The sequence below is a fragment of the Electrona antarctica genome (genome assembly GCF_951216825.1).
Source record: "Electrona antarctica genome assembly, chromosome: 4".
Lineage (NCBI taxonomy): Eukaryota > Metazoa > Chordata > Actinopteri > Myctophiformes > Myctophidae > Electrona > Electrona antarctica.
The window spans coordinates 15,078,304-15,105,513 of NC_136809.1; the positions used below are offsets into that span (position 1 = coordinate 15,078,304).

The following is a 27,210-nucleotide window of genomic DNA, read 5'->3' on the forward strand; positions in this document are numbered from 1 at the left end:
TGTTGTACACACAGTCGACACCCAGTGAAATGAAATGAAATGAAATGAAATCTATATTTACCCAGGGTATCTGGGCTAAGCTCAAGAACTTGTTTCCAGCCAGGCCCTGCTCATAGAACACATTTCATCGTAGTGGTTGATGCCTTGTTCAAGGGCATTTCAGCGGTGGTAATTTTAACGTGTCGGACGGCTGGTTCGAACTGGGAACCTTCCGGTATCTAGACCGCGCCGCTATCCGTTCGGCCACCGCTGCCAGTCAACCCCAACCAAAATTAATAGAGGATGTTTTTTATGTATCGCTTCCTGTATGTCGTGCGAAGTGCTGTGCAAACGCTTCAGACGCACTTCTGATCGTGTGCGTGCGCGTGTGTGGTTGTGTGTGTGTGTGTGTGTGTGTGTGTGTGTGTGTGTGTGTGTGTGTGTGTGTGTGTGTGTGTGTGTGTGTGTGTGTGTGTGTGTGTGTGTGTGTGAGTGAAAGAACGAAGTGAACTATTCAAGTGAAGTGAACCAAGCGCACGGCACGTCTCGTCCCCCGCAAGAGCTTAAATTTCTACTCTACTACAGCTTCAATTAGCCTAAATATGTCGCTGCCCCGACAGTTACGGCTCGAGAGGTGAGTGTCTTTGACATTTGAGACAAATGTAATCTCCTCCATCAGTCACCTCCACTCCTTGGAGAAATACTTTTTTTGTCAAGTCTTTTCTCACCTAAAAACAATGCGACGCGCATCACGCATTCTAATACGCATGGATGTGCAGTGAAATTATGAAGTTATGTTGAGATGTGTGTAGCCTATACTGTACGTACTGTACCTTGAAGCTTCAAACACGCGCTTTAAGTTTTGAGGTGTCGTTAAAAGGTGCACATTCTAATCTACGCATATTCTGGCGAATCATATAGGCTATGGCACCCGTCATAATGCTATCTCGTAACGGTGTCGATCGCTAGCTGGGACAGTCTACACAACTTTTAATTGGATTGAGGCATTGGATGCAACTAAAGGCCTATACGTTAATTTAAACGTGTATCTCTAAATTAATTTCAGTGACTTTGACCAGCTCCCTGATGATGTCGCTGTCAGCGCCACCATTGCTGACATTGAGGAGACGAAAGGCTTCATCGACTATTATGTAAGTATAGAAAGTATAGAAACAGAGTGTGTTTGTGGGACACTTTTTATATAGTTTGTGACTGATCACTATATCTATATATAATCTATCCCATCTATCTGTTTTATCTCCTTATTCTCTGATCAATTTCCCATTCACTCCTTTCTTGCCCCCCCCCCCCCAGAGGTTTGCAATCGAGGTGAAGACTAAAGGGGGCAGCAAATATTTGATCTACAGGCGGTACAAGGAGTTCTCAAATCTCCATCATGATCTGCAGTCAAAGTATTCCCCTGAAGACCCTGACAAACCTCGTGCTAACTGCTGTATCTTACCAACTCTGCCAGGTGTGTATTATGTATGTGCATGTGTGTATGTGTGTGTGTGTATGTGCATGTGTGTGTGTGTGTGTGTGTGTGTGTGTGTGTGTGTGTGTGTGTGTGTGCGTGCGTGCGTGTGCGTGTGAGATTTTGAAAACTTTAAATGGCAAATTCTGATTTCCCAAACAATGAGTGGCATACTTTCTACTTTTGTACTTTAAGTAGGCCTACATTTTATACCAATACTTTAGTACTTTTACTCTGAACTCAAGTAAATTTAGATTTCCAGACTTTTACTTGTAATGGAGTATTTCTACATTGCAGTTTTGATACTAACATCTGAGTATTTTTTCCACCCCTGGTCAGCAGTCATGCGTGTTGTTTAGGGCCACTGATTTTACTTCCCTGTTGTGTTTCTCTTCTGTAATTATACATTGGGGATGTTTTGCTTTACATTTCAGTTCTCGTTTTGGTCTTTGGGCTTCTAACGTAGGTAACATAACAGGACAGATGATCTCTGGGTTTAGGTTTTGTTTTTTAAATCATAAAACATTCACTGGAAACATTAATAATTATTTGATCATATTTGATCAAAGTATAGGCTACTACTTCTGTCATGTTTGATCTGGTTTTGGTGTTCATTTTCTCGTTTTGGCTAACGCACCAACGCTGAGTAAAATATGGAAAACAGCATCAGCTCTGCTTCATCACTGTGATGAAGCAGTGTCTGTAACCTTTACTTTAAATGTGCACACTCATTCTCTGACCTTCGCTCATTGGGATAGATAGGACCAGATCGGCAATATGAGCAGCACAGTGGGCAGAGATAAGTGTATACCTCCCAAGCCCTGTAAGGGTGGGGTGGGACCCGGTCATCAATAAAAGGCAGATACTGCACGTTACATTTATCTAGCCTGATGCTTAAGCACACAGATTGATCACTATAGTGAAATAAGCACACAAAACCCTCACATGGTGAGGTTAAACACATTTGTGGTGATGGGTTTAGAATCGTGTAGAATCATGCTCTAAATATGAAATATAGTACATTAGGACACACTACAGGATGTAAAATCTAATTCATTTGGTGGGAATAAATATAACCCACTCACTGAATGACATTTAATGGACAGGAAAGGACTAGTTACAGCAAATAGAGGGTAGAGACTTTGTCTGTGAGACGGAACGTAAGAATATTACAGCTCAAAGATGTCTTTTCGTTTCCTGAAGGGGAAACAGTTTTGGACACAAGACAGCGAAAATGATCACAAGTTGTCAGAATAAATGCTTCAGTGGCAGAGGCAATGTTGTATACAGATCACAATATCACAACGGTGGGAATAAGTGATGATCTGAAGAAAAGTGTAAAACACAGAGAAGAGTACATAGAGAGCAGAGACTGAAAGCGATCAAGAGAGAGAGAGAGAGAGAGAGAGACACACACACACACACACACACACACACACACACACACACACACACACACACACACACACACACACACACACACACACACACACACACACACACACACACACACACACACACACACACACACACACACACACACACACACACACACACACGCTAACTCTGATCATGCAATGAACTAAATGAAAAGAAGGACCAAAGAAGATGTTCAAGGTCCTAGTAGTAGTGGCTGTGTGTCCCCAATTGCCAAACTCTAGATGACTCTCTAACACTTTTGTACAGGAAAATAAATGCATGCAAGACGTCCTGACATTTTACAAGAATAACACGACCCACTGCCTACAGGGCAAGGAGATGGTGTGAGACACGCTGTGCTGTCCTATATAGTGTACCGTACATTAACCACATGATCCCTCGCGTCCCTATTTTGTGCAAGTCATAGTAGGTGAACAAACATTCCGCAAAAAAATAGGAACATGCAGGAAACACATATATTTGATCTACAGTTGGGTGTCACCGATATTGTCCCTTATCATTTGACCCATTTAGGCCTGACCTCAAAATTAAAAAAAAAACCTTCTAAATACTCGGTGGCGCGCTATGAGCTTGTAGATCTGCTATTTTCCAATAGCTAAATTATAACATAAAGGGGTTCCCGCCCAAAATGGGTTAACTGTCCTTTTGCGCAGATCACGCAAACCTCAGCAAAAAGAAAAGGACAATATCGATGGCCTCCAACTGTACATCGGCAACAAAGTATATAGGATTTAAATGGTTCAAGTATTCAATCCGTGGCTGCTCTGCTGTACGTGTTTGTGTCTGTCACTCTCCCCTGTCCTCATCTGCTAAGTGGCTTTTATCCCCAGGTCATCATTTTCTCCTAAGTCCCCTTTCTAAAGGCCCACGCTTACTCCAGTTATAGGTGATAAGGTGACCACTGCGGTGGTGGGGAAACTATAGCATGACATCACTGAGCTGTGGTGATAAGCAACTCACCGCTCACCCCAGCAGCACTTCCCTCTGTTTTTACTAACCACCCTCACCGCGTTCACCCTGGCTCACCCAGAGGGAGGCGAGGCCCTCCTAAACCACTGCATAGTTGATGGACTATGATCGCCTATAGTATCAAAACCACCGTTTAGGTGAAAAGGTGCGTAGCTTTACTAGCTTATCACCTAAAACTGGAGCCTTAACTCTCTGCAATTGTCAATGTCCATCATGCTTAGGGAATGCTGGGACACTATTTGTAGATCATGTGACAATGAGACATCCCCGCGATTCTTGATGTAACTGATGCTGGACAAAAGAAGAAAACTCTAAGTAAAGAAAGATAATGTCGCACAGCATAATGTGTCCTATGCTTTATTAATAAACCAAACAACCTTTTGCCAGTAACGTTTTTGTTAGAGTAATATTGCACAGGACAGCATTAAGGCAAATTTATGCTTTGTTGTGCGATGGTGTCGCATGCCGAAGACGTCTGAGAATAGCAGACCTACAAGTAGGCTCACAACAAACTATGAATCAGGCCTCTTTGGCAATAATGAGATGGATGAGAATGAAATATAGACTTAACAGCTATAGAATGGCTTCAGGATCTCAGAATTCCAGTTTCGTTGCTGAATATGGTCTGAGATAATCTCTTATATGTAATGGTGTTGTTATTAGGAATAAACATAGAAGCACCCGGGAGGAAGTCGACTAAGAAAGGGGAGGAGCCAAACCGAGCACCCAACACCGTCAAGACAAAGCATGAATGAAATTGGGCTTACAATGGTTTTGTCTCGTGAACGGAATATTTGGTCTGAACTACGGTTTACTTTGCAGAGAGATGATGTTTGTCCTCATGACTGTCTTTCATGTTAAATGACTAAAGGAGCGAGGGGAAAAAAATTGACAGTCCACAAAATGAATGATGATAAATAAAAAAAATAAAAAAAGATGCATATAGAAATCCCTCTGAAATGCTGTGGAATACCAACCAGGTATAAGGCATATCAAAACTAAAATAGGACTGGACTGATACTACTAAAACTACTACTGGGAATAGAAGAGGAATCTCTCATGTACTGTATGTACATACAGATGTATTTGGAACATTGCCAGAGTTAGATGTTTGATGTTTGACTGTGTGCCACTTATGCAGGTGCATTCCTTATTAGAACAAGGCCTCGACTGTTCGTCAGTAGAAGGTATTCTCTGTGTATTTTGCCTCTTCCATCCATTCTTTCATTACTAAGAGGGAGAGAGAACATAAAAGCATGCAAAAAACAAAAGGAATATTATATTCCTTTTCTTATATAAACATATACACACATACACACACACACACACACACACACACACGCCGCCTTGAGGCGTGCACGCATTCGCCTGGGTGACAGCAGACTGCTGGGCAAGCGCTGGCGCTTTGGAATGGGGGGTCAGATCAACATATGGAATGAATTACGTACTGGCCATAATTGGAGCGTGTCTTGAGTGTACAGGGTTTGATGAGGTCAGATTAACATATGGAATGTCAGAACATGTCAGCTCCATATATGGAGATCTAAGGGTTTGAGGTCAGTTGCTGGCCAATATTGATGACATCAGGGATCTCAATGAATATTGATGGGATCTCCATACATCAGGGATGTCCATCCCCGATGGTGTCACGTGATGTCACGAGGCATGACCATATATGGTCATGCCTCTACCAAATGTCTTAAGTACCAGGTCTTATTACTTAACTTAAGACCTGGAGGCGTGATCAATGCCATTTGCCTATTCTGAGTGGTCAAACAGCATTGACCACGCCTCCAGGTCTTAAGTTAAGTCATAAGACCTGGTACTTAAGACACGCATAATACTGCCCTTGGTGTTTTGCGACCCATTACCTATATGTATGTTGATATTATTTTGAGCGGTAACGCACCATAAGTCAGTGCGTGGTGGTCACGAGAAATGTTATCCATGTCTGGGCTGACCAATCAACCAAACAACACACTGCGACCTGCAGTCGCAACAAATACTCAGAATTCAACTGATATAGATCCATCGGTAATAGGCCAATATTAGGGCCGGGCTCTAAAATGCTGTGCTATTTGTATCTAGTGATCTCATTTGCTCTGTACGCTCTATCTAGTGACTCATTTGATCTGCTTTGTGTTGTCCTTGCAGTAACTCTATAAGTAGGTCTCTCTATCTCTATCAGTCTCTGGCAAGCAAGGTGTTGTACTCTACCAAATGCTTTTTACATAACCTGGTAAAATAACCAGATTATAAACAATTAGTACAGTCAAAGTCTGGATGTGAAACTGAAGCAATGCACGGATTTTGAATAATAAAGGTTTAGCTCTGCAGCCATGTTTGTAGTTCCATCCCAGGCAGGGACAGGGCAGATTGCAGGCTTTGTTGGTTCCCTAGGCTAGGTTCATGGTGTCCTTCAAAGGTCAGGCACTCTTTAGGCCCCTGGAGACATAATCACCATCTCCTCCTCCCAGTGCCACCAAATACTGTATATAGACACAAACTCCCCTCTGGGGAATTGCCACATTTTTAATAAGGAACAAATTGTGACATTGGCACATGAAAAGTTCTCTCCCTCCCTTGAGCTGTGGCTCCCATCTGACCCCGCCCTGATGCTGCGCCTGGCTATAGGGATGCCACAATTACGTAATTTAAGTTGACCATTAATTGTCACACAAAAAAATTCGATTAACGATTTCATTGTGTTTTTTGCATTGGAAATTGGAACATTATGAATAGAAACTAGAAAAAGTGCCCTTCTGGGCACGGGTCTCCACCAGGAGGATAGGACTGTGTGAGATGTTTGGCAAAATGTTTAGGAGTAATATAAACATGTTTTTTTGTTTGTTTGTTTTTTGCAACAATTTTCTTCATTTTGTTGAGGAAATGCAGAGCCAGATCACTCATAGCATCTCTGAGGATAGAATTCTGGATGAGCAGGACATGTGCAGCATTTTGTACAAAACGGGCCAGTCCTGAAAACTTTGGAAGGCAATGTCAGCCAATCAGTGTAGAATCTGAGAAATCCAACAGACTCGTCTTGATCACATGACTACAGAGATCATGTGTAGTGTGTACCGATTTGCGTGAGATTTGGATGAAATCTGTGCGACTAACATAAGCAATGTGTTTAGCAGAAACCGGCCTCATGGTGGCGCTATAACCGGCAGATGTGGAGGGATGCAGGGACAATGTTTTTCCATGGCCTCTAGGGAGTGCGCATACATAAGTTGTATACAGATTGATGCAGTTATAGCTAAAAACATGAATTGGCCTGTTATAGCGCCACCATGAGGGTGATTTGGGAAAAAATGAGTGGCATGTCGTCCTCGGCCTAGTGGAAATGTGAGTGTATAATTTCACGGAAATTGCACACTGTGTTTGTGATTTGTGGCATTTTGTTCGAAACGGACCAATCATGTGAGCTTTGGAAGCCAATATTAGCCAATCAGGATGGAAGATGGGAAATGGTGCAGATCCGTGTTGATTACATGACTATGGAGATAGTGTATACCGAATTGTGTGGATAAAATGTGTACGAGTAATCTACAGAAATGTGTTTTGCCTAAATCGGCCTCATGGTGGCGCTATAACAGGCCGTTGAAGAATATTTGGGGCAGAGGTTCGTCGTTGGCATCCAGGGAGTGTGTGTGCAAAGTTTGGCATGGATCGGGCAAACGGTGGCGGAGATTAGCTGGTAACGGACGGACGGAAGGACGGAAGGAAGGAAGGAAGGACGGACGGACGGACACACACACGGACGGAGTGCAAAACATACTCTCTCCCCATGCCTTCGGCCTGGTGGAGACAATTACATTTCTGTTTGGCTTTTAGGCTTCGTAATAAAAATGTGCACAGGGCAGATATGACAAATTACCAAGAAATGACTACCATTTTAATAAACTCGTGTGAAGTGAGGGGCGCTCTTATCATCATACATCATCACATTCCAGCCAATCACTTTTGGCGTCCACACTTTTCTGTCCTCACTTTTATCTTCACTTTTTAAGCCCTGAGCCAGTCAAATCATTGCTATTGGGTACACACACACAGTCGCACACACAAAGCTGGACATAGCAAAACAAATAGCGGAAATAGCTGATCTACAAGCTTACAAAGTGTCACAAATGTGTAGATCTGCTATTTCTGCTTTCTTGTGTATGAACATTTTTCAACATGGACACGATTATGACAAAAATAATTGCGATTAGACGGTTTTTATGTAATGATTGTGACAATCCTGCGTCTGGGAAGCCACCCAACACGGATAGAATTCAAACCTGATACTGACAAAACCTGATGATTGACAAGGGACGTCACAATACTAGATATGTAGGCATTCATCAGCACACAGCTACTGTACCTCTCATCATAACAGGCTGGGGGAAAAACCTGCAGCAGAGACAGACGAAGCAGGTGAATCCACGCTAGAAATTGTATTTATGATTTATTTGTAATTTTGTGTCTTTTAATTGTCAGGAGGGTACCTCAATTTCACGTCAATTTGAATTGGCTAATTGCAGAAACAGATTACTATACAATGTTTTTCCAACACATTTATCAATGAAATCAATGAACGTGTGTGTGTGTGTGTGTGTGTGTGTGTGTGTGTGTGTGTGTGTGTGTGTGTGTGTGTGTGTGTGTGTGTGTGTGTGTGTGTGTGTGTGTGTGTGTGTGTGTGTGTGTGTGTGTGTGTGTGTGTGTGTGTGTGTGTGTGCATAACAAGCTACTGACTGACTGAGTGAGTGAATGAGAGGACAGGGAAATTGGGTGTTGGAGAAAGATGAAGATTATATTTAAAAGTCATTAAGACTGTGCTAAATTGATTCAGCAGCAGCAGAGATGGCCTCGGCTCAATCAATGAGGGACCTGATTTAGAGCATTGTGATTGTGCGCGCACAGCCCTTCATATGTTTGCATTTTGTACACGGGTAGAATGACAATAAATCTACATGCTGAAATAGCGAGGGGTAATTTCCAGTACCCCTGTGGCTAGATTATATTAACACATATCCACACAACACTCTGAATAAGGTAGCCCACGCAGTAAAGTTCTGTGTTAATAATTGAACCACTTAAAATCCTAGTTAACTTGGGTTCCCCAGGGATCTATACTAGTGTAGGTGATCTAGTATAGATCCCTGGGGAACCCCGGTACTCATTCATTGTACTAGCTGACCTACAATGAAGTACACACAAGGTCTATAAGGTCACACAAACATACCCTCTTCTAGTCTCCTCTGAGGAGCCATGCCCGTAAAACTAGAGTTTAAATAGACCTAGCTTTTGTCTTTATTTGGTTTCACAGACCAAGAAGGTTTTGTTTGGAACAAAGTAGCAGATTATAGCAACAAAAATAGATTTGGTTTACCCAACATAATATGAATCAGGAACCCTTTGTGCAGCTTTTCTAAGCGGCAGGCTAATAATAACAATAATAGTAAGTGAATGTGATGCATCAGTGTCAGAAGCATTGCCCACACAGTGAACACACATTGAATCCTGCTCCAAGTAGGATGACACACTTTTACAGAACTTCAATGGGAAAACAGGCCTCGTTTGGCCAACCATCCTTAACATACATAACCCAGTTCAGCCTTAAGTGTGCCACATGTAAAGCTCACAGGGATGACATGTATTCCTTCCAATATGTGGAAGTATATCACTGCTGTTGGGCAGAAACCTTGTATCTCCATGTTTCAACTTATTGTGCACATATTATGTTGAAAATGAATGCCCTACTTCATCATACAAGACCGTCACACAAAAGTATAGTGAGAATAGCAGATCAAGCTTGTAGATCGGCTATTTTCACAGTTTGTACCGTTTTGGACAGGAATTACAAAGTTTCCATCTGACAGCAACGATAATGTGTGGCAGCGGTGGCCGAACGGATTGCGGAGCGGTCTTGATACCGGAAGGTCGCCAGTTCGAATCAGCGGTCCGACACGTTAAAAATTACCACCGCTGAAGTGCCCTTGAGCAAGGCATTGAACCACTACCATGAAATGTTCTATGAGCAGGGCCTGGCTGGAAACAAGTTCTTGAGCTTAGCCCAGATACCCTGGGTAAATATAGTAACTTTGCTTTGCTTTGCTTTAATATTACATCCAAATTAGGGTGAGTCTTACCTTTGCACCATGAAAACCAGTGTGTTAACACTTCTCAATTCAAGTATTTGTTTAAGCTTATAGTAGATTTGCAGCTCTGCAACGGTGAACAATGTGTCTTTGTTTTAGGCAAAGTTTACCTTGGCAACAAACAGGAGATTGCAGAAAGCAGAATTCCTGGACTGAACACTTATATGAAGGTAAGCCTTTAGTTTTCCTTATTAGTTAGACACAATCCATTCCATTTCGCTGTTTCAACCACTTAACCACCTTATGCTTTGTTGTACAAGGAATAGTGAAATTAGCAGATCGACAAGCTCACAATGCAGCACATCAAGACACGTTGTGAACTTGTAGATTGGCTATTTTTGCTCTTTTATTTTAAGGTAAAGTGAAAGTGGTTAAGGCACCATTATTTGGTGTAGCTGATAGATTCTGTAATGCAGTAACAATGGCCTGGTGGGCTGAGTGATAGAGTGGGTGGACGAGCATTGGCTGGGATATTTCAGTATAGTAGTTTGCAGATCTGAGCAAAAGCGTGTAGGCGTTGCCACTCTTCCCTCTGTATGCTGCCTGCGCCCACATTGTGTGTCTGACTATACAGCACTGTAGCTGTTGGACGGCCTGACATGTTGAAGCCTTTCTGATTTAATTGTCTTTAGTTTCTACTCGTCCGTCCGTCCGTCCGTCCGTCCGCCCGCCCGTCCGTCCGTCCGTCCGTCCGTCCGTCCATCCGTCCGTCCGTCCGTCTCTCCCACACTATAGGCTACATATAGATTCTGCCTCTCCTTTATCTGGCACTTCTTTATGTATTTCACTCTTCCTTTCATCAACTCTCTCTTATAACCTCCCTCTCTACTTTTCTCCCCCACCCATACTGACTCTAACTCTCTCACTTTCCCTTATTGCCATCCATATCTCCATAGACATAAAAAGATAGACGCCCCCTTCGGCTCTGGCGCATGTGTCTCTCGAGGGGGGGGGGGGGGGGGGGGGCAACATGGAGGCAAGCTTTCCCAAGATTCCTTGCGAAGGATAGCGGAAGCATGAGCGGAAGCTTGCTAAGCTTCCGTGCATCACAGAAGGGGAAGTTCGGTATAGGCCAATCAGAGGTGCAACTCCCTCTTTCCCAGTGGCACTTGCTTTGGCAATGTACATGTTTGTTTCCTCCTGCCAATAAAGCTCCCTTGGATTGAATCGATAAGTCCCAGAAAAGACACGCTGTGATTGGCCAGTAGTCACTTGAGTGGCAGTGACGCAGTGCGCCTTCCGCACTTCCGCTTGACTTCCTCCTCACACTGGAGACACATCACTCCGAACTGCAGCGGCCAATGAGGCATCTACTTTTTTTTTTATATCTGTGCATCTCTCTCTCTCTCTCTCTCTCTCTCTCTGTCTCAGAGGTTGCTGAGTCTTCCTACCAGGGTGGTCCTGGATCACACTCTCAGACTGTTCTTCTACCAGACGGAGCAGGACAGTCAGCACCGTCCACGGGCCCTCAGGCGCCTCCGTCCTCCCACGCGCAAAGTGTAAGACCACGCACACACTAACTGGCACGAGGGCAGTACCGCTGGAACGGTACCGACCCCCCGACGGCACAGGGAAAGGCCACGTGTACCGTGGCAGACAACCTATTATTATGGCCATGTAGTGACAGATGGAGATACATATGGCATTATACGCGGGGGAGGATAGATTTGGTGTGGCAGAGAATGGTGGCTTGGTTACAGAAAGACAATGAAGGCATGTGGGGTGAAGCAGCATGCTCAAAAGCAGGGCAGCAGGTGACCTGGTGGTTGGTAACGATCTTGTAATAAGAACATCACATGGTTTAGTGTCTATTCTTGTAAGTATCACATCTTCATGTACCAGGGCAGGGTGGATATTCCTACGTAGCAACAGGTGGGAATGTGGGTTGTCACAAATTAAATCAGAATTCATGTTCTTGACCATTTCGATGTTTTTCTTTTTATTGAGTGGCACAATATGCCACCTGTTTTTATATCTTTTTAAATATTTAACTTCACAAAACCTTAATTTTATACTAGAAGTCAATGGAGGTCGGATTGTGATGAAACTTTATTAGAGGTGATTTATTAGACGCCGTTTTCTTTTCTTCTTCTATGGATTACAAACTGTAGAAACATAAATCCCTACTTTTCGCTGCAGCCTGGCTAAAGTACAGTCAAACATTTTAATTTCCAGTTGATTAAAACCAGATCTATCCTTTCACAGGATAGATCACATCTATCCTTTCACCTTTCCCCAGGTCTGGATACATACTCTAGGTATGAGTAAAACACAATAACAGCTAAGTCAAAAGCATATATTTCCGTTTGCTTGTCTTGCTGAAATAGTGATGCTATTCAATCAGAGTAAAACACCAGAGAAAGTAGCCCACATTTTCTACTTTGGTGTGCTGTGCTTTTATTACGTGTTTTCTCCACCATGGAAAAGGTATAGGACCAACAGCTCACCTTTATGAATTAGAAAACACAGCAGTATCAGCCCCTATACCGCCACACTAAACCGATGGTAAAGTAAAGTAAGGACATCCCCTATTGAACCTATCATTGCTTACTTACTCCGTTACTCCACTACAGGCACTGGAGTACAGCAGTCTCTACATCATTATGCAATAGAGCGTCGCAGTCCCGCCCCTTACCATGGACCAGGAAATTATTCTCCGTTCATTTTCCTCATAGACATTTCAGAAAGTATTTATTTAAAGACGTTTACGCCGCGGACAAAGCCAGCTCGAGTCGTGACAAATCATGACAACAAACACAATTTTTGGGGCCGAAAAAATAATTAGAAAGAAGAAAAAAACGGCAGGTTACAACACTTTTTTTGTTGTTTTTCTTCTTTGTAATTATTTGTTTGGTCCAAAATATTGTTTGTGTTGTCATGAGTTGCCACGACTTGAGTTGGCTTTGTCCGCGGCGTAACCGTCTTTAAATAAATACTTTCTGAAATGTCTATGGGACAAATGCATTGGGATTCATTTCCTGGTCCATGGTAGGGGGAGGGACTGCGACGCTCTATGGCGCTCACCCTTTTGGCTACATCGACACTGCCCTTCGTCTGTGCACTATAATGACACCATTCACCGTGACTCCTTATGTTCTGGCTCAATAGTAGAGACTACGCAAATCACTCTACTTCCTCATTCATGTCCAAGGACATCCTGGTGGCTCAACCTGTACGATGTGCTGAACACATGTACTGTAACTGCAATGGCAAACATCTGAATCTGCCCCAAAACCTGCAATGCAAAGTTAACCACTTCGGCCCGAGCGTGAATCTGCGCATGGCATAATAAACTAGGCAAACATTTGGTGCAGAAGGAAAGGGGGAGGGGGGGGGGGGGGGCAAGTACAGATCCATGGGGGACCGCTGTCAACTAAAGTATATAGGGTTTTAAGGGGTCTCTAAATTCTAAATTAAGTCATTATTGGACAGTCTTCTGAGTGTTCAGGTGTGCCTCGTTTACCAAATCAGGTCATGTGGTAAACAGGGACTCTCGCAAGAGGAAGTGATGATAATAACTCTCTATCCTCTCATCATGTTGCAGCTGACCTGCGGTCATTCATATTCGTGCAAAAGTAGAAACCAAGCAGCGCTGTAAAGTAACGACCATATACAAAATCTGGAAATGAGAGTCTTTCCTTTATCCCCAATGTTATTTCGGCAACACGGGTGGTTTGTGATTTCCGTGACACGTGTGTGTGTGTGTGTGCGTGTGTGTGTGCATGTGCATGCGTGCGTGTGTGTGCAGCCAATTTTGCAAGCTGCTATGTTGATCTGATTTGATCTGCGTTGCATTTCTTGTGCACACTGGCAGCAGACGAAGGACCTACAACATTCTTGAATATTTTTAAAATCCGCCAACAACATCTACTGTATGTAACATTATTTATTCATAATCGCGGGGCAATCATCCCTCCAGGCTATGGGATAAGAATCCCACCAGGGCTATGGACTATGGACTTAGCCTGGCTAATAAGCCAGACTCAAATCACACTGTCGTGTGGTATTTCAGTCTGGAGATGCTGTGTATGGATCTTGTTTCCCGGGGGGCGGGTTCAAACATTTTCTCTTTGACGCAATTGGTTAGAGGTACTGTCAGTCAAAGGTCTCAAGCATTGAATGTCACTGTACCAAAGCCCGCCCATATTGCATACCGTGTCCCGATTGGCCACACCAGTTCTCTGGTGTAGGAAATGGGCGTACAATTGAGCCTCTCCAGACCGTAATCCGCCGGCAGGCAATTTCTTTTTGCCAACGGCTGATTCGGTCTGGCTTATTAGCCAGGCTACTATGGACTGGCACTAGACAGACATCACAGACATGCATGATATAGGTATAGCAGGAACACAAACATATCCCATCATCCTTACAGTAACTTAAGTTTGTACACACAGAGAGAGCGAGACGATACACCTCTTTGAGGCTGCTTTCCTGTTCCCTTGGGGTTAATCAGGATTGGAACTCTGGTCTCAAAGGGTGTGTGGCAGTTCACCCTGCCACTGATGATATATCGTATGACCTATATTAGATTCTGATTATTTATTTCTAATCTAAAGTTTGAATTATTATTTATTGTGTATATAGAGAGAACTCTAATTATCTTATATTGTTTGTATAGGGTTAATTGACTGAATAATAAATTATGTATAATTTGTGTTGTCCCTGGACATTAAGAAGTTACTGGTATAATTGTGGAATCAATTCAGGGTGGTATGTTCCAGTGGGAGGGGCTTAGCCTTTATAGGTAGGGAGGCCTCCCACTGCCTGGTAGTCAAGGTAGGACTGTGGAGATGGAAGGAGCTAAAGCCACCAGTCCAGTATAGCTGTAAATACCTTTGTTTTTCCTCTCTGTGAATAAAGACGAACAGAATCTCTGCAGCAAGGACTCTCTGGATGTTTTTCTACACATTTTCTACATATTTTTCCGGGTTTCACACTACCCACACTAGAGGTGCTGCCAGACGGTCGAAAGAGCTGCGCACGTTCTCGGCTGCGCGTAGCTTAAAGCTTGAGTTTTTAGACAGCTGGTGGATGGAAATTAAGCTCCACCTCCGCTGAATTCTTGCGCGACGGCCAGATTCCCGGAAACGCTCTCCTCCGCTCAAGTCTTCAGCGGAGGTGGAGCTTCTTTTCCATCCACCAGCTGTCTAAAAACTCAAGCTTTAAGCTGCGCGCAGCTTAAGAAGTGCGCAGCTTAAAACCTTTTTGCGCTCAGGTGTGGAGACGGTGTAGGCAAGTGTGACAGGGTGTGTCAGGACCCGGGGTGTGTTTTGAACCCAAATGCAGAACTCATATCAAAGTAAAGTCAGGAGACCCAGGAGGACAGAATAACAATGGCTTCACTTAACTTAAAACATAATACAAAACAGGGTACGGTGGTACACCTCACAGGGCGAATAAACAGGACCCAGAAACATACAACATGACAATTCAATGGTCCAGCACAGAGAGCAAACACCGACAGTCTTAAATAGTCTCTGGCCAACTAGGCAGTCATTACGCCAACAGTTCACACCTGTGAATCCGGGTGGAGCCCAAACTGTCAAACATGGACTCACCAGCGAGGAAGGGGGGAAACGTGAGGGAGGCGACCCAGGCGTGGCACAATCATGGGCACAGTGTGACACGTACGGTAAGCTAAGGGACACTAAAGCCAAACATCTTAACCACTAGGCTAAATGAGAACTCCTCATTGGCCGTGGGAGATATTGGCCTTTTGATCTTCAGCTAAAGGCTCTCCTGTTATACTCACCCCCCCCCCCCCCCCCCCCCCTTGACCGATCCCCCCCACCGGGAAACCAGATCCGGGTCACGGCACCAATGTGGATATCTTATCCACTAGCCTAAAGGAGAAGTCCTCCTTGGCAAGGTGAGATATTACTTAGCCTTTTGGTCTTCAGGCAGAGGCTCTGAGAGACTCTGCTACACAAGAGAGATTCACTATGACACATTACTTTATCCCACAGTATACAATACAGTAAGTGTCATTAATAGGGCATGTCTCCTGGTGGACATTTTGTACCTTTCTAGTTTCTCTTTTGAACAACTCCAGTACATGACCTCTCTCTCTCTCTCTCTCTCTCTCTCTCTCTCTCTCTCTCTCTCTCTCTCTCTCTCTCTCTCTCTCTTTCAGGAAAGCACCAGATGTCAAACCGAAGATGGACCTCTTCTCTTCCCCCAGGGCTGAGGTAGATTAAAAAAAACAAATAGATTTTGGAATGACGCAAGACACGCCACTATATATCTGGGAAAAAATGGTATTGGCATTGAAAAATCCATATCAGACGACCTCTAATCTCTTCAAGTCTTCCTTTACTTTACAGTATCGCATCATACCCTCCCTCCCTCGTGTCTTCACATACTTACCTTGCGCTCCCCCCATTTCTCAGGTCGGTCCCCCCCTCTTTCTGCTTTCTCTCCCATGTCCCGTCACTAGAGGGCCCCTTAGAAAATAGGCATGCGTGTGTCTGTATGTGCGATTGTGCGTGCGTGCATTCATGTGATGCAAATTACTAAATATGTCACTGAAATCATATTGCTGGAAAGTGACAAACAACTGAATGTTCGCTAGCATTAGTGTTTCTATTAGTGCTGGATGTAACAACACAGAAAGTAAAATGTAGAGAGATGACAACACCACATCTGTAATTTCCGAGTCCCCTGGGGATGTCACAAGCACACACGCACGCACGCACGCACACACACACACACACACACACACACACACACACACACACACACACACACACACACACACACACACACACACACACACACACACAGTACAAACTTACACACAGTACACAAAGTTGCAGCATTCATTACATAATCCTGTGGTCTTTATGACCTAACTGAGAGTAATAACGTTGTTTTAAGGTGTTCAATCTCTCTCTCTCTCTCTCTCTCTCTCTCTCTCTCCTCCTCTCTCCTCCCTCGCTCTTAAAATAACTGCTAACTCTACTCACAAACCACATGGCTGCCCACACACACAACATCAGCTTTGCAATGATTGCTCTGGCCTATTTTATTTATTTATTTTGTGCACTGTACGGTATGTTTTTACAGCAGTGAAGCCTCCTTTTACCTCCATCTGAACGTTGATAAATGGTTTGCTTTGGTTTGATGGATGGTTTGAGACGAGAGGCATTTGTCACAGCGGAGTTATAGCTTTAGTCTTAGTCTTACAATGCTGCACTCCACTTAGCACAGGCCAGGGTCCACTCCCAGACAGCTGAAAGTGATCGTTGTCTTCCACAGCTCTGCACGTTACACACAAGGACACTAAAGACTGCAGCATTCTTATTGCCCAAACAAAGTTTGGCAGAACCCCATGAACAAAATTAAGTAATTGCGGTAAAAAGAAAATGAATATAAAAATATATATATATAATAATAATATTACTGAATAATAAATAATATAATATATATATATATTATTTATTTATATATATATATATATATATATATATATATATATATATATATATATATATATAAAACATTTTGCCTTTTGGCAGTTCTTCCAACTCCAAGAAGGTCACTGGTCACATTTGTAGTTGAAGTCTATGGATAAACAACAGTACTCCCCCTTTCTGCATCGCTGTCTGAGAGCTGTGTGTGGGTTTGTTCTTTCGTAGCTTCAATGTTAAGATCCACTGGTACCACTAGAATCAGCTCCAATACTTTTCAAATGGTCAGGCGAGATACGTGTTAAGTTAACTACCCTTGCCATTCAAATCTTTTTAAATGCATTCGAAGGAATGTTAATTCATCCCATGTACAGTATGTATGATTACCGTATTAGCCATCCTATTACATGTAAGTGTTGAATACTGTCTAGACTAGAGTGCCAAACGCACTGCAACCGTCACATTATGCAACGACTTCCATTGTTATATGGCCATTGTTCAGGCGCTTGCACCCGGCTTTTCACTCCCATATCGCAGTGCTCTGAATACCTCACCAATCACTGACTGTCCCAAAGGTACCCCGTCACTGTTACAAATGGACAAACGAACGAACAATGATTTGGATTTTGGAGTGAAGAGTCATCCCATCATGCCCCCCAAAAAATATCACTGTCAGGGAGAGAGAGAGACACGCAGAGTGAAGCGGGCAGAGAACCGAGAAAGGAGTGGGGCTGCAAAGTGAGGGACAAAACACAATGGGAGCCATATAAAAGAATGTAAAATGAGACGATGACGATGATGAAAATCAAAACTGCTTTTGATGAACCCACCGTGAGCCGTTGCATAGAAATTAGATCCCAATTTAGGTAAAAGACCTGACCTAGGAATATCAGATAATGCCAGTACAGTATGCTCAGCATAATCCAGCATGCTGACTGGATTGTAATATGAGAACATATTCCGATATCCTTCTTACTATTATGTCTTTTATGCTATTGAATTGTTCTCAACAATGACTGCGTGATTTAACTGAAATCATTCCAAGGTGAGCACCCTTTATTTGTTCCCTTTGCACCACATTCACCAATAAGATCAATTTTTAACCCCAGAATAGGGGCGCTAGGGTTCATGTGGGTCCCTAGAACAGAATAATGTTAAATGGGTTTTCATAATTTGAAACTTAAGTCAATTGTTGGGGTCTGTGATATAAAAAGGTCTACTACAGTCCCTTCCAGCTGTGCTCCATAGCCATTAGCCACTCACATATCTCCATTAATGTCTCATATTCCTTCAAGCCTACCTGGAAGTAGGTCATCCAATTAAAGTCTCTTTAGTTTGACAAGATTTTACAAGCCTCTTGTCTCTCTGCTCCACCTCCCTATTGACAGGCTAATGAGCTAAGGAGTTAACAGGCTCATTAAGGCCGGGTCAAATAAGGAACGTAATTGGGGTGGTTGATTCCTCCGGTGGCTTGCTGACCCCAAGGGGCCGCATGGCTATTAGAGCATGAACCCTATACTGGGCAGCATCCGAAATACCTGCCCTGGAAAAACCTAATTGAGGTCTCTTTTATTCTCTTGCTGTAAGCCTACTACATGCTACTACATGTGGCTTTTATTCCTCTTAACCATATACTATTCTAGTCCCCCTCCTTTTTCCCCTGTGCACCAAATATCTTTGCCGAAAATAGCCGATCTATAGAAGCTCATAATCTACAAGCTCGTTGATGGGCTATTTTGGCAGTTTGGCCCAGAGTAGGGACACTAGGGTTTCATGTTGTTAAACAGTATTACCTTATTACCCCGTTATGTTGTATTATTATGTTTTATTCCTTTTATATATTTTTTAACTCCTTCCCCGCCAAGTTTAAGGTCAAGTTTTAGTTACGAAACATAGACCACCATAGCCATCAGGATAGCCCTTATCCTGAAGAGCCACCAGCTGATTTTGAGAACCGGAAGTAACAATCAATCATTTCCGGGGCACACTGGAGATACTTTCGTTTTCGTCAGAAGCGATAATAAAGATAAAAGATAATAAAATATTGACTGACGTCACAACACCGAAGCAAAGCGCTGCCAGGCGACGGAGACGCCAAGAACCAGCAAAAATGATACTTTGATACCAGCGATGCTGGATGCATTATACCACTAATAGCTCGTTCAATGTCGTCCTAGGCGATCTGTGACTTTTAATACAAGTCGTTCGATGTTGTTTTTAGCAGAGAATGAGATGGATTAGCAGCCTAGGTGCCCGGACCGTTACATCGGCCCAGGCCTGTTTTATTCCTTTTATGACCATATGATTTGCTTGTAAACAGGGCACTATCACAAATGAGACCCCTGTCTCAATGGGGCAAGAGTTTCCCCGTTTAAATAAAGGTAAAATGGATGAATAAAATACAAAATGCACAGTGAAATCTGCAGTGTTCATTTCACCTAAAGTTAAAGTTTACAAATGTTTGTACATTTTGTACAAATAGTTGTGTATGCTCTTCAAAGTTGTTATGCGAGCATATAGTCGCATACTCAAACATTCATAGCATCAAGTGGAAGACATGGAGAGTAAGTAGGCGACTGATAGAGAGAGAGATAGAGAGAAAGAGGGCAATGGGGATAGGGAGTCTGATCGACAGACAGATAGATAGACCTGTCTCGTGCAGAGAGAGATAGAGGGTTGGCCAGAGATTGAGAGGTGCCTAAAAGTACAGGAAAAGAAGCAAAAAGGATGGACGGCAGAGGAGAGGCACATAGATGAGGGGAGTATAACAGGAGAGAGAGAGAATGAAAAGGAAAGGGAGTTGTCACAATTTATTCTCAGTTTACATTGGAGAATTACGCTTATCGCCTGCAACACATTTTCACATCAACCATAAATGTAATGCAAAGACAGTAAAAAAAAGAAGCATTGGATTAAAGCATTGTAAGTAGCAGTCTTGAACTCTAATGCGTTGTGTGTGTTTGTGTGCATTCCTGCCTGCGTGCATGTGTGCGTGCGTGCATGCATCTGTTAGAACAGGTGCGCCTATACAGTGTAGTGTGTGTGTGTGTGTGTGTGTGTGTGTGTGTGTGTGTGTGTGTGTGTGTGTGTGTGTGTGTGTGTGTGTGTGTGTGTGTGTGTGTGTGTGTGTGTGTGTGTGTGTGTGTGTGTGTGTGTGTGTGTGTGTGTGTGTGTGTGTGTGTGTGTGTGTGTGTGTGTGTGTGTGTGTGTGCTCGCGTGCGATTTCACTCTCAGTGAAGTTTTAATCCAGCCCGCTGCCTCTGTCCCTGGCTTCCTCACTGGCCCATGCCTCATTAACCCTGCACGCACACACACACACACACACACACACACACACACACACACACACACACACACACACACACACACACACTCTCCATTAACTTCATTAACGACACGTGGGGTGTAGCGCAGGGACAATGTGATTATTATGCAGTGGTTTTAAACCATACATTGGTGCAACGCACAAACCTGCTCAGTGCTCATTCACTGTAGCAGACGTGTTCAGAAACACCTTCCATACAGTACCACGGTGCACAGTCAATCCTTCCATACTACAGTCAATGCTTACATACACTATGATGGTAGTATGGTACCATGGATTAAAGTTCTCAGTCGCCACGACTGATGTCAGTCATTTGGAGTCCATAGAAGCCAAGCGTGTCTGTGCACCGAAAATAGCAGATCTACAAGCTCACAACGTGTGCTTGTAGATTGTCTATTTTCGGTATTTGTATTTGAAGTGAAACTAGCAAGAGTAATACAAGTTTAGAAGCACCTTCCAGAAACATAAATGGCCTCAGAAATGTCATGAGCTCTTCAGCTGGTTGGCCTAAAACATCATTACATTTTCAGTCTTGAGATTTTATTTTGCTTTATTCCATGTGGTACACAGTCAAAGCCTTTGTTTTCATTTGATCCATGTGTAACTCAGAGAGCGTAGTAGTTGTAATCAAATGGATCCGTAGTGGTTCAATGACATTTTGTATTACTCTCTGTGTTAAATGAAGACTGATGATTTTACTGTGTATAGAGAACTGCCAGTGCATATGATCTAGGTCTCAGCATACATCTCGCCTCTTCATCTCCTCCCTCCCACTGCTTACCTCTCCTTCTTTGCCTCCCCTCCCCTCCCCTCTCTCTCTCTCTCTCTCTCTCTATCTCTCTCTCTCTCTCCCTCCCTCCCTCTCCCTATGTATTTTTAGCTTCGCTAGCAGTAGTGCCCTAAGCAAGGCAATGTCGGTCAGTCTGTCCATCCATCCACCACCTTGCTCTCAAAAACGGAATTGTCCTGAAATGTGCTGTGCACCCTCATGCTTAACCCTATACTGATTTAGGTGACCCCATGACCTTCCCTGTAACGCCACTTGCACACAAGATATCTGGAAATCCGACAGGCAGATTGGCATGACTCTTGCTTCTCCCAGAGGATAAGCCCTGCTGATTTTGGTCAACCCATGGCCTTGCATCTAGTGCCATGTAGGCCAAAATCTCCAATTGCACAAGAGACTCAAAATCTCAAAATCCTTATTACTAGTTTTTCCAAGAAATTCGCTGAGCGCATTGGCTGTATTATATGGCAGGTGAACTATAGCCACTATGACTATAGCCTATAACTATAGCTATTTGAGTGACCACATGACCTTGCCTCTAGTGCCACCCTCAGGCCAAAATGTGCACACACAATATCCCAGAAATAGGCACATTGCAGGATGAATCATTATACTTTGCCCCCTCCTTTTCTCTCTGTACACTAAATCTAGTCTTCTGAAAATAGCCGATCTATGCATTGCGACACGTTGTGTGCTAGTATATTTTACTATTCAAATTCCACCTCACCCCCTATAGCACTTCACTATCCCCCCGTTCTCTCTGGATTAAAGCTAGCGACTTGGTCTTGGAACTTGGTCACTCATTCTCATGTTTTAGTTTCTTATCTTATCTTGACCACAAATCGTAACGATATAATTTAGATAGCATATTGTCTAGAAAGCATTTTTGGGGGGCGATTACTAGTGAAATCACTAGGCTCTAAGGATGGCAGTCACTCAGTTGAAACCACTTTGATCTGTTTGGGTGTAAGGAGCAGCACAGCCTCTAGGGGGCTGCCTGTGGCTTCTTTGGACTCCAGGGCCCTATTTCAGGGAAGCGGGCGAGCCAAAATGAAGGCGATGTCCTTGCGGGAGGTGCAGAGTCATCAACAATGCACAACAACAACAGACAGACCACCAAGGCAGCAGAGGATGTCAAGTTATCTTTGGAGGAAAACATGAATGGGCACGAATCCTTGTTGAATCCCTGCCGATGTGCAAACAACGTGCAGCACGCTATACGCCGTATAGTATACGGCACCTCATCTCCTACCACGCCGCCGCACGGCGTCAGTGAGTCCCCGAAATACCAAGTCCACGTCACCTCGGGGAATGTTCCATTCACCCGTTCGCTGCACACCCCATGCCAGCCTGTCCACCTGCCTCAAAACAGGGCCCTCTTGCCTTTGTGTATGTGTATGTGAATGTGTATGTGTATACAGTACATACTAAGTATGTACAGTACATTACATGTACATTATGTACAGTACAGTATAAATACTGCATGGTGCATGAGTGCGTGCATACGTGCGTGCGTGTGTGAAAGAGAGAGTGTGTGCCACACCTTTACTTTCATGCAGGCTAATTCATCACATAATCGTGTGCGTGCGTGCGTGCGTGCGTGCGTGCGTGCGTGCGTGCGTGCGTGCGTGCGTGCGGGTGGGTGTGCGTGCCGTGTGCGTGCCATGTGCGTGCCGTGTGTGTGAGCGTGTGTGTGAGTGTGTGTGTGTGTGAGTGAGTGTGTGTGTGTGAGAGGGGTTTTCAGAACACTGCCAGTAATAGAACATCACCACCACAGAACTTGCTTTAGAGCCAATCAGATCGTACCGTTTATACACCAACTCCACAATGGCGTGCTGTCACTATGTTAGCTTATCACAATGGGTTTTTGATTCTCTTAAAACACATGCACATGTGACAATTGACATTCATTCCATTGCCTTAACCTAAACCATAACTGACCTAAATAACGCTTAACCGCAACCCTAACACAGACCGTATGAAACTGCATGCAGTCAATTCTCAGTGGGGGGCACCAATTGTGCACTGTTAATTTATAAAGCCTGGTCGCTGGTTATCGGCTTGTGAAGATCACAGCAGGAGGTTCGAGTTTTTTGGGTCCATTTGCTTTGCTTTGTGCATGCAGGCACGTTGGCGTCCACACAGTACACAGTAAACTTACATCATTTACCTGTACATCACATACCACCCGCACCTTTATGTGGGAGCGCTCTGTGTTTTAACAGATTTTCTACAGATTTCTCCAAACTTCCTCCCCGTCACACACCCCTCTTCTCCTCACACACCTTACCTCTCCAGGCAGCCGGAACAATTTCTCCTCTCTGAATCCTATTCTAGACTTAATTGCACAATGGTGTCGCTCCCAGGAAACAACTGATTGAAGTAGGCTATAAATTAGGCTTTCTCTTCCCTCTTCCTCTCACCGTTACTTACATCAGCACATCCACCAGGAGAAAAAAAAGTCTCACGCATCTTACCTGTTCACTCGCACGGTCTCTTCTGACTCTGTCTTGTCTCTGTCTCTCCCTCTCTCCTCTGGTCTTGTCCCGTGTCTTGCTGTTGATTCGAGTCTGTTTCTTTCCCCTGTATATGTACTGTGTGTGTGTGTGTGTGTGTGTGTGTGTGTCTGTGTGTGTCTGTGTGTGCGTGTGTGTCCCAGGTGATGTTTGACTTTCGCGGCAACGACAAACTGGAGCTGAGCCTTAAGAAGGGAGAGGTGGTCTTCCTGCTGAGCAGAGTGAACGCCGACTGGCTGGAGGTAGGAGAGAGAGAGAGAGAGAGAGAGAGAGAGAGAGAGAGAGAGAGAGAAAGAGGAAGAGAGAGGAAGAGAGGGAGATGGAGGGAGGAATCGAGAGCGAGAGAGTGGGAGGGAGGGAGAAACGGGAGATGGAGGGAAGGCGAGAGGGAGGGTGAGAGAGAGAAAGAGGGATAGGGAGAGAGCAAGGGAGCAGGGAAGGAGAGAGAGGGATGGTACGCAAGAGAAAGATGGTAAGGGAGCTGAACAGAGAGAGAAAGAGAGGGAGGGAAAGGGAGATAATGCACGAAATGAGAGAGGGACAGAAAAAGGTGAGTAGGACTGAGTGAGGGTAGGGCCAGCACGGGAGGACATTAAAGGTAGGGTACTGTAAGTTATTCTTTTTGGTTAAAATAAGTGTTAAAAAGCTTTAAATTGTGATAGTACTCATTGCTATTGTTCAGTAACAAGAGTCTCCATATGTCTCTCCAGCTTTTTATTAAACAGAAAATGCATTTTCAGGAACTGAAACTGGGATACCAATTTTATACAATCAGGATAGAGAACGGGTCAGGATACAGTGGAACAAGTGGATTTGTAAGTGATGATACGAAGAAATGAGCAGACAAAATTGAAACTGGAACACTATGCAAAATCAAGCTCATAAATAGCTACTCTCTCCTGATTGGCTGAACTTATTTTTAAGAGCTGGAGAGACAGGGAGGGAGACCCATTACTGAACAAACACTCTATAGCAATGACTATACTATCAGAATATAGTGATTTAACCTTTAAACAAAAATATCACTTACCCTACCTTTAATGGAGAGACAGAGGGACCGTATAGGAAGAAAAGGATTGGGGAGCAAGAGAAAGATGCAGAGAGGATAGTGAGATTAGAGAGAAAGAAGGAAAGATTGGTACTAGACGTGAAAAAGAAGGGTTGGGAGTCATGGTAACAGTTTGGCCATGTGGCATATGGAGAGAGAGAGAGAGAGAGACGGGAGGCAGGATGCTGAAGTTCATATACAGTACATTAGTTATGTAAAACAAAGGAATTTATGGAATTCATACATCATGGATTCACAAGAGTGATTGTGTTTTCTATTCCTCCAAACATGGAAGAGTTTTTTTTAAACCAACGGGTCTGATGATGTCCTGTGGAGCACTGGTTCTCATCATTGGGTCCGGGGACCCGTGGTGGTCCTTAAGGGGATTCCATTCTAGGGCATATATCAAATGGGGGATCCGTGGTCTAATTCAGATCACACTGGGGGGTCCTTGAAATGAAAAAGGTTGAGAATAACTCCTCTGGAACATCAGGGTGCATGCCTTTAGCGGAATATTAAAATGTCTTTATTGCAGACACAAGAATATGTATACAGTATACGTGAGGATTGAACACTAGTAGATATTCAACTAAAATATATTTGGAAATGGCTCCTGGGAAATACTGGCCAACACCTGCCATATTGATATTTCTTTTCACACATATTTATTTATTTCATGAGCACATATTCCCACACATTTCTACAGTATGTGTGCAGGGAACTCTTGTGGTGATGAGACGGGAGATGAGTGAGACAGGGTGAGATATAGATTGTTGAGCGGACCGATTTGGTTATCTTTACACAGTACTGTACAGCAGTACAAGTTACTTATTTCTATGTGTATATAAAGTACCAGTTACTTATCTCTATCTGTATACTGTACAGTAGTATACATTACTTATCTAACAGTTGGGTGCCACCGATATTGTCCCTTATCATTTGACCCATTTAGGCCTGACCTCAACATTTAAAAAAATCCTTCTAAATCCTCCAGTTTTCTAAAATAAATATTTTCACGATTTTTCAAAAATAGCAGACCTACAAGCTCGTAGCGCGCTATGAGCTTGTAGATCTGCTATTTTTCAATAGCTAAATTATAACAATGTTTAAAACACCAAAAGGGGTTCCCGCCCAAAATGGGTTAACTGTCCTTTTGCGCAGATCACGCAAAACTCAGCAAAAAGAAAAGGACAATATCTATGGCCTCCAACTGTATCTGTAAGTAGCCTTAGGGAACTAATGGGTAGGGATGGAGCTCGATTCCCGATACCCGAAAAAACCCGATAACAAGCTCATTGAGTACCCGGTATCAATAAGGCTTACCAAGACTGTGATCGAGCATAGCGGCCCATGACGTTATGTTTAAACAATCAAGAGGCGATCAAGAAATAAATCTATTCACCCAGGCTGGCTGTTTTGTCGATCTAAAAGTGTATTGATACCTGCCAAGGCTGCCAACCAGCGCTGCCCAGGTAAACAAAATTACACTTTTAAAGTGACGGTACACATATTAACCAGTTACCGTGTAACACATGCTCTATATTGGGCTCGATAAGAACCCGGCTCAGTTAGCCTCATCGATACGGTGCTCGTTTTCAATAAAAATGAACGAGCTTCATCCCTACTAATGGGTCCTGATCGAGCAAGTGATGTAGTCCATACTGTACAGTAGGTCTTCTTTTTCTGTAGTGTGAGGCAGCTTGATATACAGTACCTAAACCAACCCTTGATGCTTAGTGCCGAGCAGAGTGCCATTGCCATTGTATGACTCGGTCGGGGAATTGGATTCCGACCTCCCAATCTCAGGGTGGACACTCTAACCACAAGGCAACTGAGCTAGTCCACAAACATACGTACAGTAGCTGTATACTGTGACATATCTCTATCTGTATACAGTACAGTACAGTACAGTACAGTACAGTACAGTACAGTACAGTACAGTACAGTACAGTACATTCATTCATTCATTCATTCATTCAGCCTTTATTTAATCCTCAGGAATACATTGAGTGTATAGGCCCTCATTTTAAATGATGTTGTGAATGTGATGTACATTTTGGATCAGTAAAACTTAAAAACAATTAAATCAAACTAAACAGATAAAACAAACAAACAGAATA

At 43.5% G+C, this 27,210-nt stretch overlaps 1 protein-coding gene across 1 annotated transcript in view; it reads left to right on the forward strand.

Moving 5' to 3' along the window:
- The first annotated feature begins 473 nt into the window (after positions 1-473).
- ncf4 (neutrophil cytosolic factor 4) overlaps positions 474-27,210 on the forward strand; it is a 38,646-nt gene continuing 11,909 nt past the window's right edge. Inside the window, exons 1-7 of the mRNA XM_079499147.1 lie at positions 474-613; positions 1,046-1,130; positions 1,294-1,453; positions 10,105-10,175; positions 11,377-11,504; positions 16,139-16,193; positions 24,186-24,284. Coding sequence (XP_079355273.1) covers positions 582-613; positions 1,046-1,130; positions 1,294-1,453; positions 10,105-10,175; positions 11,377-11,504; positions 16,139-16,193; positions 24,186-24,284 — 630 coding nt within the window. The 5' untranslated portion in view covers positions 474-581. The remainder of the gene's footprint in view (positions 614-1,045; positions 1,131-1,293; positions 1,454-10,104; positions 10,176-11,376; positions 11,505-16,138; positions 16,194-24,185; positions 24,285-27,210) is intronic.